Consider the following 16,401-nt stretch of genomic DNA (forward strand, 5'->3'; position numbering starts at 1 on the left):
AGATAGCACGCAATATGTCAGCAGATCCGGCATCTGTTTCTTGTTTCCCACGGACAAAGACCCTTACCTGAAAGAACATACTTCTAGCATATATCCAGTGGGACATTATCGTGTGTCTGAAGTCTGGGTTTCAAGTTGCAGTTGTTATGTTCACTAAACAGATTGTATCGAATACTAAGTAATACACCACCAGAATGCCTCCAAAACGTGGAAAGGATGATCAGAGGCACAGACAACACAGGAAAAGGACGAAGTCAGAGGATGAACGCTATCATAAACGGCATGTGATTGAAGTTAACTGGGCTATACCAAAAGAAAAGGCTAAATCTATCTACAAAGAAGTACATACCATCGAATATGCTCAAGCACTGTACCAAAGAGCTCGGGAAGATATAAGTCCGCAGCAGACACCTCTACCAGACCCACAACACCGAACACCAATCTACCAAATCAAGAAGTCTAAAGACTTGCTAGCCGCAGACCAAAACCGTCCCAGTGCGTCATTACGCAGTCTTTTCAATGAAATCAAGAGAAAGAGTACGACGGTGCAGGACGTCCGTTACACCCTCGCTCATCTCGAGCAAAATTTCAATGAAGAGGACCAGAACATTGCCGTAGTGCTTTCGCGGGCGGAGAACGATGATATTTTTGTCCTCAATGAAGATGAACGACTAGAAGTGTAAGACGATGAAGTTCCGTTAGTTCGTTTTAAGCTGACCATATGTAGAACCGTTAATAACACGCACGCCCATATTAATCTTGTTCGACGGTCATCTTCGAAGACTAAGGGTCTGATGGGTTATTTCATTCAATTGCCTCGCGAGATCACAGTAACAGTTAACGGCACTACATACACTAACAGCGACGACTTACCGTCCACGCCTTTCTACATTGGGCCACTCGAAGGGTACGCGATCATCGAGCTACTATCGCAGCCTGTCTTCTTCTTCAGGACTAGGGACAGTTTGAGACAACTAGCGTCAAGTAGAGTGGTCGCTAGAGAAGAGCTTAATCGTCGAGATCGAAATGGCAATGTTGCTATGGAGAATATTGCGGTGCGATGGAGACCAGTCGCAGCTCTTTCATCAAGGAAAGAATCCGGAAGCGAAGGGAATGCAGGGGACACGGAAGGTACGGAAGCCGTAGAAAGCATAGCAAGCACTGAAGATCAAGAAGGTGAAGGAGACCTAGAAGATATGAGAGATTGTTTCTATGTGCGAGCTCGATTGTCTACTCATCGATCTGTTCGATATGCTGAACTTATTCCTAGGGTGCTTGCTGCTGTGAATCAGCGACAATCAGATGGTATTGAGTTCAGTTACCAGCTTCAGGGGCGAGATTTCGGACCGGGAAGAACACTGCTGGTGCCACTCGACATAGACGGAAACTACATTCTGCTAGCTGCTCAATATCAGCCTGGCAGGCAGATCAATCTCACAGTCCTCGATCCTATGACATGGCGAACAACACTGAGTATTCGAACCTCCATTTTCCATCGTGCAAAGGAATTACTGCTCAACAGCACGTGGTGCCAAGATATGTTTGACCCATCAAACCACATGATCGACAACCTTCCCGCTGATGCTGAATGGATCCCGACTGCGCAAATCACCACCAGCGATGGAAGCTTCATATATACTGTACTGAACGCGTGGGCACTGGCTATGGGTCTCGAACCTAACCCTTCGTTTACCCCCAGCCTCTACGGTTACGAGTCTTTCTTCATCCAAGCCCAGCAGATTTTTGATCTAGCCCTCCAAGGCGAATTGACATGGAAGGTCTTGCTCGCTTTCTGCCAGTGCGCCAAATTTGTTAAATCGGTCGATGTCAAAGGAGCAGACGGAGAGGTTAAATTTGTGGAAAGGTTGCGCCAATTTGATCTGCGCAAGTGCTCCTTTCAGGATCTTATCACTCGCCAAACAGTCTCAAATACTAAATCTGAAGGCAAGATCGACATGGAATCGACCACTTTTGGCTTCGAACACGGTAAGCGACACCGCCAAAAGTTCGCTTCCGACTCCCTGAGCGAGCGCGAGAGGCGTGATCTCGATTCCATCGTTCGGGAGGGTAGATGGACATTCACAGATACAGTAGAAGAGCTGAGAACATTTTTGAAAGAACGTGCGCCGCCAGCTGCGTCACTTCCACTACCACAAAATCCGTATGTAGACACTGAACCAGTTGCTAATGAGTTCGATTGTTGTCTCCATCTTCATACGGAGTTACAAAAGCTTTTTGAGGAAGAGAAGATCATGAAGGGCGTCGAGACCGGGCTCGAGGAAGCGACAATACCCGCTTTAATACCCAGTGAAGTCTACGACAGTATCGAGGCTGTTGGACGAGCTATCAATGATATACTTCCACCCAGTCATGGCTTTACATTGGGGGAATATAATGGTGTAATCAAGCATTCAGACGGAAAGAGTTCTGGATGCTTGGACGATGTAGTCTTGATGCTTCACCAGAAAGAGGCAGAAGAAGGGCATTTTACACTAGTAGTTTTACAACACGAGAACAAAGCAGACTACCCTTGTGCTGTAGCGCGTGTTTTGGACTCTGCACCGTGGACTTTCACGTCGAAAGATCGCATCCATTTGCATGGGCTACTGCAAAATTCTGGTCGATTGGAAGTTGGTACTCATCCCGGTACAACTCAAACCAGGACTATTGTAGGATCAGTTCTGACATGGATGCACGGACCCCAGCAATCTCGGGCGGAGGAATCTGGATACTTCGCCATTATGAATTCGTGGGCCGTACTGCTTGGTCTGCCTATCAACAACGATTTCTGCCCAAGAAAAGGCTTCTTCCAGGAAACATTCTCTCTCATACAAGCAGTGAAGAATGGAAATGCGGACTGGAAACTGATCTGGGCGTTCCTACTCTGTGTGGGCTATATCCACTCTACGCAATTACCTCCACTGGAGCGCCGTTTCAGGACTACCAGGAAACCGAATCCCTATGAGCGCAGGAAAACAGACCAAGAAAGAACACTCCGGGCTACTGGCGCCCGTCACAACATTAACTACGATCATTTCCTAGTGGATACAGGCTTAGCGCATAACGAAACCTTCCCATGGGATGATTTCGACGAGGCCGACAGAAGTACACGGATATCTGAGATGATCAAGGCAGGAAAGTCTACCAGATTTCTCTCGCCACAGATAGAACGTGCAGTACAGAAATTATCTCACAGAGACAAAGAAACGCCTTGTGCTCAATTTAATGGTAGGCTTAACGAAATCCTGGAGAACGAAAAGAACAAGACTCAACTTGAAGCTTTCCGAGATTCTAAGAATCTCACTACTGTCTTTGGACAATGGCTAGAAGATGAGGAATTATCACTCGCTATTGCTTCCGTCACCATTGCGATCACCAATGCTCAACAAGACTATCTACGTGGGTTTGGTTTTATCACGCAAACCTATGTTGAACTCATAAAAAACAATGTTCCAGGTGCTATGCGGACGCCGCGCCCAGGAAGGCCGTTACTAGTACCGGTTCATGTCGAAGAACATTTTGTGTTACTCGTCATTCAGCTCGATGACAAAAATGAGCCAGAATTTTCAGTGTTGGACTCGAAAGCATACCATATAACGCCTGATGGTCGCAAAAAAATACACGAATGGGCCTGGAAATTTGTTCTCGAGTCAATGTGGCTGGAAAAAGTTTTTCCAGCATCTCAGTGGCAAGACCATAAGCCTGCGCACACAACTTGGGTTCCTGTATCCCAACAGCCTAGCGACTATGAATGCGGTTATTATACTATCATGAACGGTTGGACTCTCGCACTTGGTCTGACTCCAGATCCCAATGCAAACATTGAGTGGTCGGATAGATTTTACGGTGACCTGCAAGATGTCATACACCTAGCTCGTATCGGTCGAGCAGACTGGAGCTTGATCTACAGATTTCTCGTATGCTACGGCTTTGTTCTCTCTGGAGAAGTATCGGCCGACCGGCGTTTTACTCATACCACGGCACTTTTGAATGAAGGAAGTGTCGAAGAAGCACGGGAGTATATCATTCAGTTAGAGGACATTCATTTTGCGGGTATGGATACTGAAATGCTAGATGTAAATGAACTGGGGCATGCCAACAGGATTTGGCTACCTCCAGGCAGACAACATGACAGTATCGGAGCCTTTCCGTCCGATGACTGGAGCCCGGACGCTTGTATGGACTATGCCAACGACTTGGCTCGGAATGGAAGGTTGAATCTGGACTTCAACAAAACTCAGCTTGAGGAGGCCCATGCAGATTTGTGCGATGTTCGAGGATTAGCACTTAGAAAGCAACTTGAGAAAGACGATATAAGACCTGATCGTCAGTTTCGTATGACAGACTTCTGGGGAAACGAGAATTCCTTGGCCGATAAGATTCGGGAGAATGAACAAAATGAAATCACTGTCTCAGCGATGTCTGAGGCGGACCTACCTTACGATAAAGGTAACAATCCTGTACATTGGACGAACGCTGCGTTGAAGAAAAGAAAGGCGAAGACAGAGGTGAACAACAAAAAGGGAAACAAAAAGCACAGTTTGTGGAGAAGCTACGATGACCCAGATCTGGGTTTCTTTGGTCACCCTAAATATACGACCCAGAAGCTTGGTGGGGGATCTCAGATTCGACATGGATATGGTGGAAGGGGACAAGCTGCTACGATCAACAGTAAGAAGCGCAAGCCAGGAGAGAAATCTGGTTACTGTGAGGCATTCACACGCGATACACAGCTTGATTGTGACATGGAGGTAGTAGATTCAGCTCGTCCAACGCCTTTGAGGAAGAGACAGCGATTAGGCGATGTCTTGTCTTTCCTTGACACGTACTGAAATGTGCCCTGGCGTTGTATTTGTACCGCGAATGGAATGATGATGTATCTGTAGCGCACTGTATCAAATTGAATGTAGAAGGAGTTGATTCTTACAAGCATGGTAAGATGTTGTCGTTTGTGGTGCGCAGACGCGATTAGGTGCAACCCCGGTCTTGGCAGCCGATGACGTCGTCCCAAAACCTGCACGCGTCAAGTTCACCCGCGAAACCCCAGCTTCCATTTCCAATCTCCAAACACACGATCCCACGTAACAACCCGCAAAAATGTTACGACCAACCCTTGTCTCCACTCTCCGTCTCAATGCCATCACAACCACAAACAAACGCGCCTTCTCCCTCCTGAACCCCAAATCGCGCTCTCACACAAACCGCGTCTTTGACCCTGTCCGCCAACCAAACGATCTCCACACACTCACTCTTCTCAACGCTGCTGACAACCGCTCGCTTATAACCTTATGGACCGCATCCTGGTGTCAAACGTGCCAAGCAATCAAGCCGCTTGTAAAACAGCTTGTCGAAGAAGAGAAGATTGGGGAGCGAGAAGGCGGGCTGGGCTTTGTGGAAGTGATGATGGATAGTACTTTGATTGAAGATCTACCTATCAAATACCGCATCAGCAGTATGCCGACATTGTTGGCGTTTTCGCGACAAGAGGCGCAGTTTGATACCAGGTTGACGCGGCCTGAGGAGATGCGTAATAAGGACTTTTTGAGGGAGTGGCTGGTTAGGGAGGCACAGAGGGGAGGCAGGATGGGTGGAGGTGGGGGGAGCATGTTTGGTTAGTCATACGTGTTCCGTGAGGACTCTCGGATGAAAAGTTGGGCCTGACGGCACTCAGGTACGAAGGAGGACGGAAACGAAGGCAAAGAAGGTGAAGGAAAATGAAGCGAAAGCGCGGGACATGAGAGGGCGGGATGCATAGGTACGTCCATCAATTGGAGGCTCAGAGAGCCGTTGCTGACAGCTTGACAAGTATGATTAATACCAAGAGTAAGGAACGAATCACGACATTGATGGTGAATTCAATAAGAGGCTTCATTATCATCGCTCTATGCTACTGTATTGCGCAACACTCATGTCAAGCGCCAGTCGCACAATCGTTGCTACCATCGCTCTTAACACTAATGTATCGACTGGTCTCAACGGTACTAGAGCTTTGAATGCCAAAGGGGGTATATCCATCAAAGCTACCAGACAAAACTCCCAAACGCCCTCGGAATGCTCAAGATACGACTGTTACAACTCTTTCCTTGCCAAGACTGGTGTTTCTCAACAAGCCGAGATTGCGCTGTCTTGTGCTTTCAACACTTTGATATCTTTACAGTCTCCATGAATGGATCCTCATGAATAGTCTAAGAGTGCGCATTCAGTCGAGCCCGCTTCTCCGCGCGCGTCTCACCGAATGCTTCGCCTCTCTTGTTGGCCTTCTTGCTATTCTGCGTAGGCTCTGTGTACATGGGTGTGCCGACGCGAGAGCCGCCGAGCGCGGGAGTAGGCAGCGAAGTGTCAGTAAGAGCAGGTGGAGAGGTGACATCATCGTCGTCGACAAGCATGTCGTTCTCGTGCTTGAGCTGAGGTTCGATAAGCTGCGGGAGGCGGCTGTTGGTCTTCGCATTGATCATGTTCGCCTTGTAATGTTCGCTCTCCTGTTTGCCGTTCGCATCGTACTCGTTCAGCTGACGCTGCATCTCCTCACGCTCCTGTAGCCAGATATCATGTTGATTCTTGTACTCCTTCTCCTTGTTCTCCACCCACGCTTTCTGTTCCTCGCTCTCATCGACACAAGTGGGACACTTGATGTAGAAACCGCCAGTCGTGGAATCCTCGCCCATTAATTCAAACTCGGGAAGGTTTTCGCCAATGAGCTCAGTCTTGTCCCAGTCGAGACAATCCTCACAGAAGCCTTGTGGACACCAACGGCAGCGGAACATGAGGCCTCCAGCATCCGAGGTCGACTTCCCACACTCTGCGCAGTTGTGCTGTGGGCACTGAAAGCCACTGAAGCCCTTCACCTTTGCCTTGTACTCGGGATCAAGACAGTCGATATGGTAAGCACGAGGGCAACCCTTACACTCGACCATGTGTCCAGCATCCGCATCGTCGAAACAGCTTAGACAATGGTCCTCATGGCCAAATTGGCGCCGCTTTTCACGTACCGGCTCAGCAAGACGAGGATCTTTGCCAGCGTACGTCGGTACAGCCTCCCAGTCGGCACAGTCCATGGACTCTTTGTTGATAGCAAAGCCGTCCACCATGACTGTAGTGTTCTTTCCCTTGCGACGATCCTCGCGCGTGATGGTGTCTGGAAGAATATTTGCAGCTGAGGTATTAGCCTTCCAGGTTGTGTCCAGCTGGCGTTGGTGGTGCTTGCCCTCAAACACAGCGCATTCGACACGCTCCATGGTAGAAAGCCATTTATCCTCGTCAGCCTCAGAGTGTGTCGCTATTTCGGTCAAGTCTGCAGAATTGTCGCGACACTTGGCCATCATTGTCTCTAAATCCCAAGACACCATCTCTTTGACGTCAATCTCCGGATGTGACAGTGTCTGGGCGCCTCGTCGAACAAGTGTCTTCAGTTGTGTAGTGCCCATCTGGGGTAAGTCTTCGGTAGCAGATACGCGTCCGGCTTTCTTGCTGATAGTCGACTGCTTGCCATGCACGCTCTGCATCGACTCTGTGATCTTTGCCGACAAGTAAAGCTTCTTGCGAATACGACCCATCATCTGCTCTTCGACGGTACCCTGGGTACAGAGCTTGTATATGGTCACCTTCTTTGTCTGTCCAATGCGATGAGCTCGAGCTTCAGCTTGAAGTGTGATCTGCGGATTCCAATCTTCGTCAAGGAAAATGACGTCTTGGGCGCTCGTGAGGTTGATGCCCAAGCCACCTGCCCGTGTAGAGAGAAGCATGACCTTGTAGTCTGAGTCCTTCTGGTTAAAGAGGCGAATATCCAGGTTGCGGCGAGCTCGAGCTGTGCTACCATCCAGGCGAAGGGCCTTGAAATGCTCTCCATGGTTGCTGATGAGGGATAAGAGATCTTCGCAGTAGTCAAGCGTGCGAGTAAAGCCAGAGAAAATAAGGACTTTCTTGCCCTCGTTAAAAACCGTGTGCTTGATGAGCTTCTCGAGAAGAATAAACTTGCCGGATGCGCGAATGATGTGGTCGCTGAGGTAGTACGGATCAGGCGCGACACCTGGGAGCAGATATGGGTGTGAACAACATTTGCGCAATTGCATGACGAGGTTCATGAGCTTTTTCCAAGCGCCCTTGTTGGCATCTGTGTCAGCCTGCTCCTTCGCCACGGCTTCTTGTAAGATTTTGGTAGTTTCGTCCCAATCACTTCCGGCATCGCCAGAGCGCACCACCTTGTCTACCTTTTCCATCTTCTGAAGGAGTTTGTTTTCTTCAATGTCTTGTTCAATAGCCGCCTTCTCTTTCTGCTTGCCGTCCGCAAAAAGCTCGTCGAGCATGCCGTCGTCAATGCGTGTTAACAGACGAGTGTACCAGATCTTCTGCATGGGCGTCAAGGGTACGTAGAGCAGCACCTCTTCCTTGGGAGGGAGTCCAAGATTGACAGAAGGAGAATCTTTCATGCGACGTAGCATGATAAGTTCAAGCAAGCGACGGGCGTCTGTCATGGTCTGCTTGTTCGCTTTGCCCTTGCTTAGGTCAAAAGATTCCTTGAATAGCGTCGCAGTCTTGTCATCGAAGACGTTGGGGTACAGCCATGTCAAGAGCGACCACATCTCGACCAGGTTATTCTGGAGTGGTGTTCCCGTTAGGATGAGACGATATTCGGCGCTGATGCTCTTGAGTGCAGTAGAGATCTGGGTGACGCTGCTCTTGATCTTATGTCCCTCATCCAGAACGACGTAGCGCCAGGCAAAAGAGTGTTTGAACCATGATTGCTCGGCCTGGAAGGTCTCGTAAGTGGTGACGACAATCTTGTAGGCATCGGATCCTCCATTGCTCGAGGAGAGCTTGGATGCCTTCCGGCCAGCCTTGCGCGAGGCCTTCGTGTTTTTGGCGTGTAAAGTCTCGTTTCCCTTCATATCCTCCATGCCAGCTGCAACGCGCTTCAGACGGGTCCGCTCAGTGACAGCGCCATGAAAGCGCATGACTTTTAGCTGCGGTACCCACTTCTGGGCCTCGGTGACCCACGAGTTGAGAACACTAAGAGGGCAGATGACGAGGTATGGGCGAAGTTCTTCTGACGTCACGCCGTTCCTCTCATCCAGCTCTTCGAGATACTGGAAGAGCGACAAGGTCTGCAGCGTCTTTCCAAGACCCATCTCGTCGCCGAGTATGCCAGAGAAACCGTTGTTGTAAAGATGAACCAAGTATGACAGACCTGATAGTTGGTATGGCTTCATGACAGCAGTGACACCCTTGGGCTGCTCCAAGAGCTCCTCGTATTCGACGATAGGCTGCGTATTGCCCTCGGCGACCAACCTCGCTACCTGGTTGTTCTTAGGCAGTAGCGGGAGGAAGAGATGCCTGTTGGCGACAAGAAAGCTGTTCGCCTTCGCCTTGGTCTTGTTAGTGATCTCGTCGCGCAGACGAGCACGAGCGGTGTCGAGGTTAGGAGGCGGTCGCGCAGCCTTTCGGCGAGGTGGCGAGGGGGTGGATACGGTGTCCGACTCCAAGATAGTGGTCTTCCTGTCACGCCCGCTTCGCCGCAGACCCTCTGTCCGCTGGCGATGCTTTCTGTGCTTCTCCATCTTCAGCTCTTCAGTGTATGCAGAGATCCTGGCGCTAGTCTTGCGGTTTGGGCGGGCGGATGGGGCGAGTTCGTCTTGGCTGGTTCCCGCGTCGGCGTCTGCTTGTCCTGAGGTCGAGGCACGAGTTCTCCTGCTGGCTTTGACAGCGGGCTGTTTGTGGTCGGGAGTAGACGGGGAGGCTTCGTTTGCGGATGAATCGGAAGCGATGTAGTTTGGTGTCGGCTGCGGTCGTAGGCTCCGTTTGCTGTCGCCTGTCTCGCCTTGCTTGGTCTCGTGCTGCGAGGATATACGTCTTCTCTTGGTTGCCGACTGCGCTGAACTCTGAGATCCAAACTGCGCGAGGAGGTCCTGCAGCTGGCCGCCTCGTCTCTTGGGGGTGACGGGCTGGGGAGAGCCCAGAGTTATGACCGGCTGCCGGGCCATTGTGACAGGTATGCGTTACTGTGTGTGCGAGTGGGTTCCACGGTGAAGCAGAGTTGTAAGCCTGGAAATGCAGGGAAAGTTGGAAATGGACGAAGACAGTTTAGAAGACGGGGAGAAAAAAAAAAAAACTTTATTCGAGGCAAGTGACGGTGAAGAGGAGAGCAAGCGATTCAGCGCATCCAAACGAGGGCATCGGGACGACTGGGCGTCTTCACGGTCACGGTGAAGTGAGACGTCGCGGCGCCGTCAGGTACGCGGAGGCGATACGTCAATCTTCGCAGACGCGTCCTAGCGCGACTTGCCATGGGCCCTTCCGGAACCATTCCGAGCTACCAGCAGACGTGACATTTGTCAAGCCACTCGCACACCATGGCTCAACAGCCCATGACGCCCTTCTTCCCCATCTTCGCGTCCAAGTCAGATGGGCAGCACATTGTCAACCTCAAAGGCCGTCCTCTGCGAAACGGCCCAACCGAGGAACAGCTCAACACGACGCCCAACGACCAAGGCCAGCGCGACTTCTACCGCCTCATAGACAAGGACGACCCGAAGCACCAAGACTGGCGCAAGAAGCTGGGTGGCATGCTTCTGCGCGAGGTGGGCGGCAAGCAGCAAGAAGACAAGTGGCAGCAATGCATCCTGTGGGAGCTGCCGGAAAACTACGTCCTCTACGAGCACATCAAGACAAAGGCAGACGGGCAGCTGAAGACGGTCAAGAACCACTCGGGCGGCGGCCACGACAGACAAGATGCATATCTCTACGGATACCCAAAGGGCCCCAAGAAACGCTTCAGGAGTCCCGTCGAATTCTTCCCCCATCTCCTGTGGCTGTGCACCGACGAGAACAGCGACATGGCCAATTGCACGTGCAAGATGTGCTCGCCTGCCGGAGATGTCGAGAAGCACCAAGTCAAGGTGGAAGCCAAGCAAGAGCAGCCCATGGCCATCAAGCGAGAGAACAGCTCCGGCGCCGCTACACCAAACAGCACCGTCGTCGGGCGCAATCCCCTAGTACAAATCCCTCCCAAAAGGCCTTCAACCAGTGCGCCTATCCCCAGTCCCATCATCAAGCCCTCGACGCCCGTTTCTGCCAACAAGCCTGCACCTGCACCCAGTGCTCCGCAAATCAGAGCCCCTCCAACCCTGCAATCCACCCCTCTCCCTCAGCCGCGGTCCTTTGAACAGCAAGTCGACTTGTCATACAACAAATTTCTCTGCCGAACTGGAGAGGTGGTGTGGTTTTTCAGGCCCAAGACGTCAGCCTGGGGTCTGGGACTCGTAGTACGAAGATGGGCCGTCAAAGAACAACCCATGAGCAGGTCATATTTGATCCAACCACTGTCGCACCCCTTTGAGACGCCTCCACAAGAAATCGTTCATACGGATGAGCACGTCAAGCCCTGGCTCGCGTGGTCTGCGCCCAGCTGCACCTTCCCCTTTCTACAACAGAATCCGCAATTCGAATATGGCAACACTGACTGGAGGGCCCTCATAAGTGGACAGGGAGGCGAGGGCATCGCGTCCGTGGATGCATCAATTCTAGCTGCAAAAGCCATTGACACAACATATACGCTCTTCGAGCCCCTCAAAACGTCAAAGGACGACAAGGGAAACGAACTTCGCCAATACAACGGCATGTACCTTGGCGCTGAGAAGATCTGGAAAGGCGAGGCCGTCCGCCTGCGCATAGGCGCTACCGGAACTGACCTCATGGTCGTCACTGACATCATCGAGCAAATCTATGCCAACCCACCGCCCAACCAGCCCAAGAGCAAAGTCATCGCAGTCGGTGACATATATAGCTATGCCACTTTGGATGCGCCAGACGCCAACCTCCCTCCAAAACCGCCTCAGCAGAACACCAACATTCCTTCGCGCATGGTGCACGACATGGTATGGCGAAACCGAATGCTCGTGCCTATAACCCGCACGGCGGCGTGGTGGAAGCTCATCCAACCATCATACAAGATCGACATCGACGACATCAAAGGTCGATGGTATGAGACGAGTCTTATATTCCAGGATCCTTTCGCTAAAGCTGTAAAGAACGGCGAGGGCGGTAATGGCATCTGGATGAACTCGCGCGGCGATGCAACAGGCAAGGGCAAGGGAGCAAGCGTGGCGCAGTCCGACCGCATTGGTGCCTTTGGGGCTTCCGTGCCCAAGGGAACACGCATCGTCGAGGGCCTGGAACCTCCGAGTCAACCAATCGGTCAACAGCAGCAGTCCCACGATGGAATGGACCTGAATATGGGTGCTGGTAGCATGGCGGATCCATTTTCCATTGATGAATTTATGAATGTGGATCATCTGGGCGATGATGCCGGTATGGAGTACGGTAGCAACAACAACTTTACGTTTTAGCACAGCCGGACATGGCACTGGTGGCGCATGGCACGGCGTAATTCGGAGAGCATCATGGGGGACATCCATCTATTCAAAAGCATTCGGAGGGTATGGTGTATTTGTTCTTTTGTTATTCTATTCCTATGGGAGATACCCAAGTCGTTGCTCGACTATGTCAAGTCTGCGAGCTTGGTGGATAGACACAGATGTCGTGTATAGTACAGCCTATGCAACAGATGCAAGAGTCTATGCATAGTTCAACTGCTCATGTAATTGTCCTTTATATCAAAGCAAACTTCTTCTTACAATAAGACTGTCTAAGTCTACCCGTAGTTATGGTCTTGCGAGGAAGACGATATCCCCAAACCAGCGTGTTCAGTATCTCTCGACTGACGTGCAGATCCCTGATCCGAGTGTGCACGATGATAGCCCTGCCGGTTCTGCACTGCATCCTGTATATGTGGCCCTGTCTGTGCGTCACTACGCACCAGATCTGTTTCTAAGAGAGGAGTCTCTGAGCTTCTGCGCTCTTCGCCCACCATATGGCCGTCTATTTCATTCTGCTGATACACTTGCGACGGCCTTTGTATAAGGGGTGTCGAAGAGTCGCCGCTTGTGCGGGGCCGACCGGGTAGGTCAAGTGGATCGAGGGAGGCGTCGCTCTCGTTGCGTGTCCGACGTGGTGTAATAGCTGGTGGAAACAATGAGTGAGCCATTGCTGGGGTTTCAAAGACAACATCGGGCACTCTATCGTTGTCGTAAGGTGTCAGTTCAATCGACGGCGCTCCGCGGAAATGGTCTCTTCCTGATGAAGAAGTCCGGTGAGGAACAAGCGGATTCCATGTGTGATGCCTTGTCCACATGAGCGTCTTTTTACGCTTCTTGATCAAACCAATGGCAAGAGCAAGCTTTTCTAACTGGTTCATTGTAACACGAGAGGTACGGCGAGCGAAGAGCGTCCATGACCGGTAGGCTCGTGTCATTCTCAGTCCTTTCATAGCGTCTTCGTAATCTTCGGTCGATAAGAAGGACTGTTGACACCACTGCAGAGATGAAGACACAAAGTTAGTGAATATCTCACATACAGCTCGTACAGGCACAACTTACCTCGACAGTGATGTAGAACATGGATAAGCCCATCACTGTTGTTGTCAAGACAGTCCCGGAGATCCAGCACCAGGCGACCCATAGGCTATTTGACTGATCTATTAAGCAGTCAACACAGGTAATAATGTACCGTAGACTATTGAGCGTATCGTATTAAACCTGTCCTGCTTTGGTAGATTGAAGGAAAAAAAAGCAACCGTATCTCCCTTTTCTCCTATCTCTGCAGGGGGTGAGTAGTAAATTGAGGACGTACTATTTAGTAGTTAGCTATTGTTAACCATATTTTCTACGTGAGATGGCTACTTTACCCTTGCTGACTGAAATCAAGGTATCCACCTCCCCAAGCCCAATTACTGGTCATGCAATCGCAAGTTTTGTACCAACCAAAAACCTGCGCCATGACGATGTATATCTGTATTCGATCAGCCGGTGATCTTATTGCTGCGATGTCGACAGGAATATGACTTACTAACCATATGGTGTTGAATGTCTCTACTGGCCGGAAAAAGAAGAGCTCCCACCTCCTTTTGAGAGGCATTTCACGGAAACTAGTTCTTTTCCTCTCCAATGCTACCTGAATCTTTTCCTTAGTGGCTCCTCTGTCCACCCAAGGTGCTACAAGAACCATGGAGACTATACAACGGATCAAAAGGCTGCTCATAGCGTCAGCTATTCGCGACGCTCTTCGCTTGAGTCTTCCCCAGCTCGCCTGTGCATCGTCCTCCCAATGGTTAAAGGTGACATGGCTGTGTAGACGACTTCCAACCCTACCCAGCCACGGCGAACATAGCGCATCGAACTCGTACGGCGAAAGGAACATCCAGACGGTCATTTCGACAATAAGCAGCCCCAATGCAACAGCGAAGAAGATGGTGTATCCTCCACTGCGGCAACCGAGGCCAACGGTGGGTGTGAAGTAACTTAAGATGAATGCACCTCCGCAACTTCCAGCAACGATGATGATGGCACTAAGCACTTGCCAGAACTCGCGGACATCGAACCAAACCAACCCTTCCTCATTGACAGGTCCCAGCACAAGACTTGCTCGTGCTTCGCGCTCATTAGCCAGCCAGTTACGGCCTTTTCTCTCAATATAGCAATCTTCTATATCAGAGAGAATTGCATGTGCTGCGCCATAATGCCATCGTATTCTCGCCTGGCCAGCAAAATCCACGAAGAATTCTTCCATGTACTCGCCCTTGTCCGCCACACTTTCGATACGGCACTTCAGCTCATGGTAGTCTGGCTGATCTCTAAAGGTCTTGATGAATTCGTCCCGATGTTGCTTGTCGCGTAGTGCGTGACGGACGTGATCGACCAAGGTGCTGAGCTTTTTGCGGATCGCTTCTGCTGCTATGGGATTGCGGTCAACAATAGAGCCCATAATTAGAACTGGGAACCAGGCCAGCAAACAGCCCAATGCCAAATCGTGAGCAGTCGAGTTGTTTCCCAGGTCACCGAAAGCATCTTGAATGGAAAGCGCAAATGCGAATAAGAACCACATGATGGATATAAAGACTGAGCATCAATTAGCGGCTGTGGTAACGTTGGAGAAAGCGTATATACCCGGAACGGTCCCTCTTCTTCTCATCTCACGCACCTCACGAGCGAGTATGCGTCTCATTTGACGGAGCGTCTTGTCGGTATCTGTTAATACAAGGTCTTTGCTAAAGAGCGTGATGCGCAACAGGCCCTCGGCTTCTTTCTGAAGGTCTTTCGACATGACCGTAGGCTTTAGCGTGTACTGATTCATAACCAGCAAGAGATACATAGAGTCTCGCATGCTACCGAAGTCGGTCTTGCGATGGGGGGTCTCGTCATACTTGACAGCCATGTCAACCATCATGGCAGCCTTGGCAGACACTTTGATATTCCATAGGACGTAGGATATCGATGCGATGGGTGAGCCAACCCACCGCGTGATGGCCAACAATGTTCGTTGAGTTGCGTTGCTCTCAAAAGGTGCCTGCAAAAGAACACCGATGATTGGGAGTATCCAAGTGGTGATTACACCTGAAACGTCTTTCCACGGGTAGTAATCCGCGCCGTTACCACAAAGGTATATGCACCCTTCACGGGATATCTGAGTCGTAGAGTTATAATCGATGCCGATGATCTTACCATGCCAACCCCATGTTTCGCGGAGTGTTGAGTTTTCTGCGAATCGTTTGGCGCACTCTTTGAAGTTGGTAGTCATGTCGACCGCAGGGTGCGCGAGGCAGAACTCGCCGTGCAACTGGCAGGTTGGGTGCGCCTCGGCTTTAACAAACAGTCACTAGGTTGCAGCGCCACCTCGTATATCTCGCAGTGGCTGCCTTCCAGTGGCATATCCAATAGGAATGTGGTTGTGTAGGGCCCCATGGGAGGCGGTCTAATGCGGATCCCGAGCCTTATTGTTCACCGGTGAACTTTTGAGTACCAGCGTCAGGTCTTGCACGATCTCACCTTTCTGCTATCAGGTCCTCTGTCTAGCCTTACCCTATGTCTGCCATGTCTTGATTGCACGAGACGAGCCGCTCCAAAATATTGGTGGCTGCCGGGCTTGAGCCCATGAAGTACGCCTGCGTGGTAGCTGCTTCTGGCAAAAGGACTTACGCCTCTCGCCTGGCTGCAAACGATCCTGGTATCGTGTATCGCCAGTATATTGCCGATAGGGCGAAGAAGGCAAGCAGGCAAGAGATAAGGCTGACGTGGAGACATGCCGGAGTCGTTAGGTGGGGGCGGTTTATGGTCGCAACAACGAGTTGCCCTATCTCGCGGCGGCAACCGCGTCCCGCAAAGTCCCCTTGCCTGCCCACGTGCGTTCCCAACGCTAGGGTCAACCTCGGTTTATTGTCGACGTTTTTCTACTCAGCGAACCCGATAGACCTAACATGTCGCTGTAGGAGCACAACAAAGTCTTGAAACGGTAATCGTCAACATTCAGTACAACAAGCCCGATAGGTGAAGTACTCTAGCTTATGGGCATTCA

The 16,401-nt window shown here is 50.9% G+C and overlaps 4 protein-coding genes across 4 annotated transcripts; 2 read left to right on the top strand and 2 right to left on the bottom strand.

Annotated features, from left to right (window-relative positions):
- Positions 1-194: 194 nt before the first annotated feature.
- Positions 195-5,718, top strand: GT037_011112 (uncharacterized protein; the record flags this gene model as incomplete). Its single annotated transcript, XM_038936159.1, has 4 exons — positions 195-679; positions 728-4,751; positions 5,344-5,611; positions 5,672-5,718. The coding sequence occupies 4 exons, from the start codon at positions 195-197 to the stop codon at positions 5,716-5,718; spliced, it is 4,824 nt and encodes a 1,607-aa protein (XP_038781205.1).
- Positions 5,719-6,185: 467 nt separating this feature from the next.
- Positions 6,186-9,977, bottom strand: GT037_011113 (iswi chromatin-remodeling complex atpase isw2; the record flags this gene model as incomplete). The annotated part of the gene is made up of 1 exon (XM_038936160.1): positions 6,186-9,977. One exon carries the CDS (start codon positions 9,975-9,977, stop codon positions 6,186-6,188), a length of 3,792 nt encoding a protein of 1,263 aa, XP_038781206.1.
- Positions 9,978-10,346: 369 nt separating this feature from the next.
- On the top strand, positions 10,347-12,341 carry GT037_011114 (uncharacterized protein; the record flags this gene model as incomplete). Its single annotated transcript, XM_038936161.1, has 1 exon — positions 10,347-12,341. One exon carries the CDS (start codon positions 10,347-10,349, stop codon positions 12,339-12,341), a length of 1,995 nt encoding a protein of 664 aa, XP_038781207.1.
- Positions 12,342-12,646: 305 nt separating this feature from the next.
- GT037_011115 (uncharacterized protein) lies at positions 12,647-15,627 on the bottom strand (the record flags this gene model as incomplete). The annotated part of the gene is made up of 6 exons (XM_038936162.1): positions 12,647-13,354; positions 13,431-13,528; positions 13,561-13,682; positions 13,739-13,842; positions 13,900-14,948; positions 14,997-15,627. The coding sequence occupies 6 exons, from the start codon at positions 15,625-15,627 to the stop codon at positions 12,647-12,649; spliced, it is 2,712 nt and encodes a 903-aa protein (XP_038781208.1).
- Between the last annotated feature and the right edge of the window lie 774 nt (positions 15,628-16,401).

This window comes from Alternaria burnsii (assembly GCF_013036055.1).
Source record: "Alternaria burnsii strain CBS107.38 chromosome Unknown 712, whole genome shotgun sequence".
Taxonomy (NCBI): Eukaryota; Fungi; Ascomycota; class Dothideomycetes; order Pleosporales; family Pleosporaceae; genus Alternaria; species Alternaria burnsii.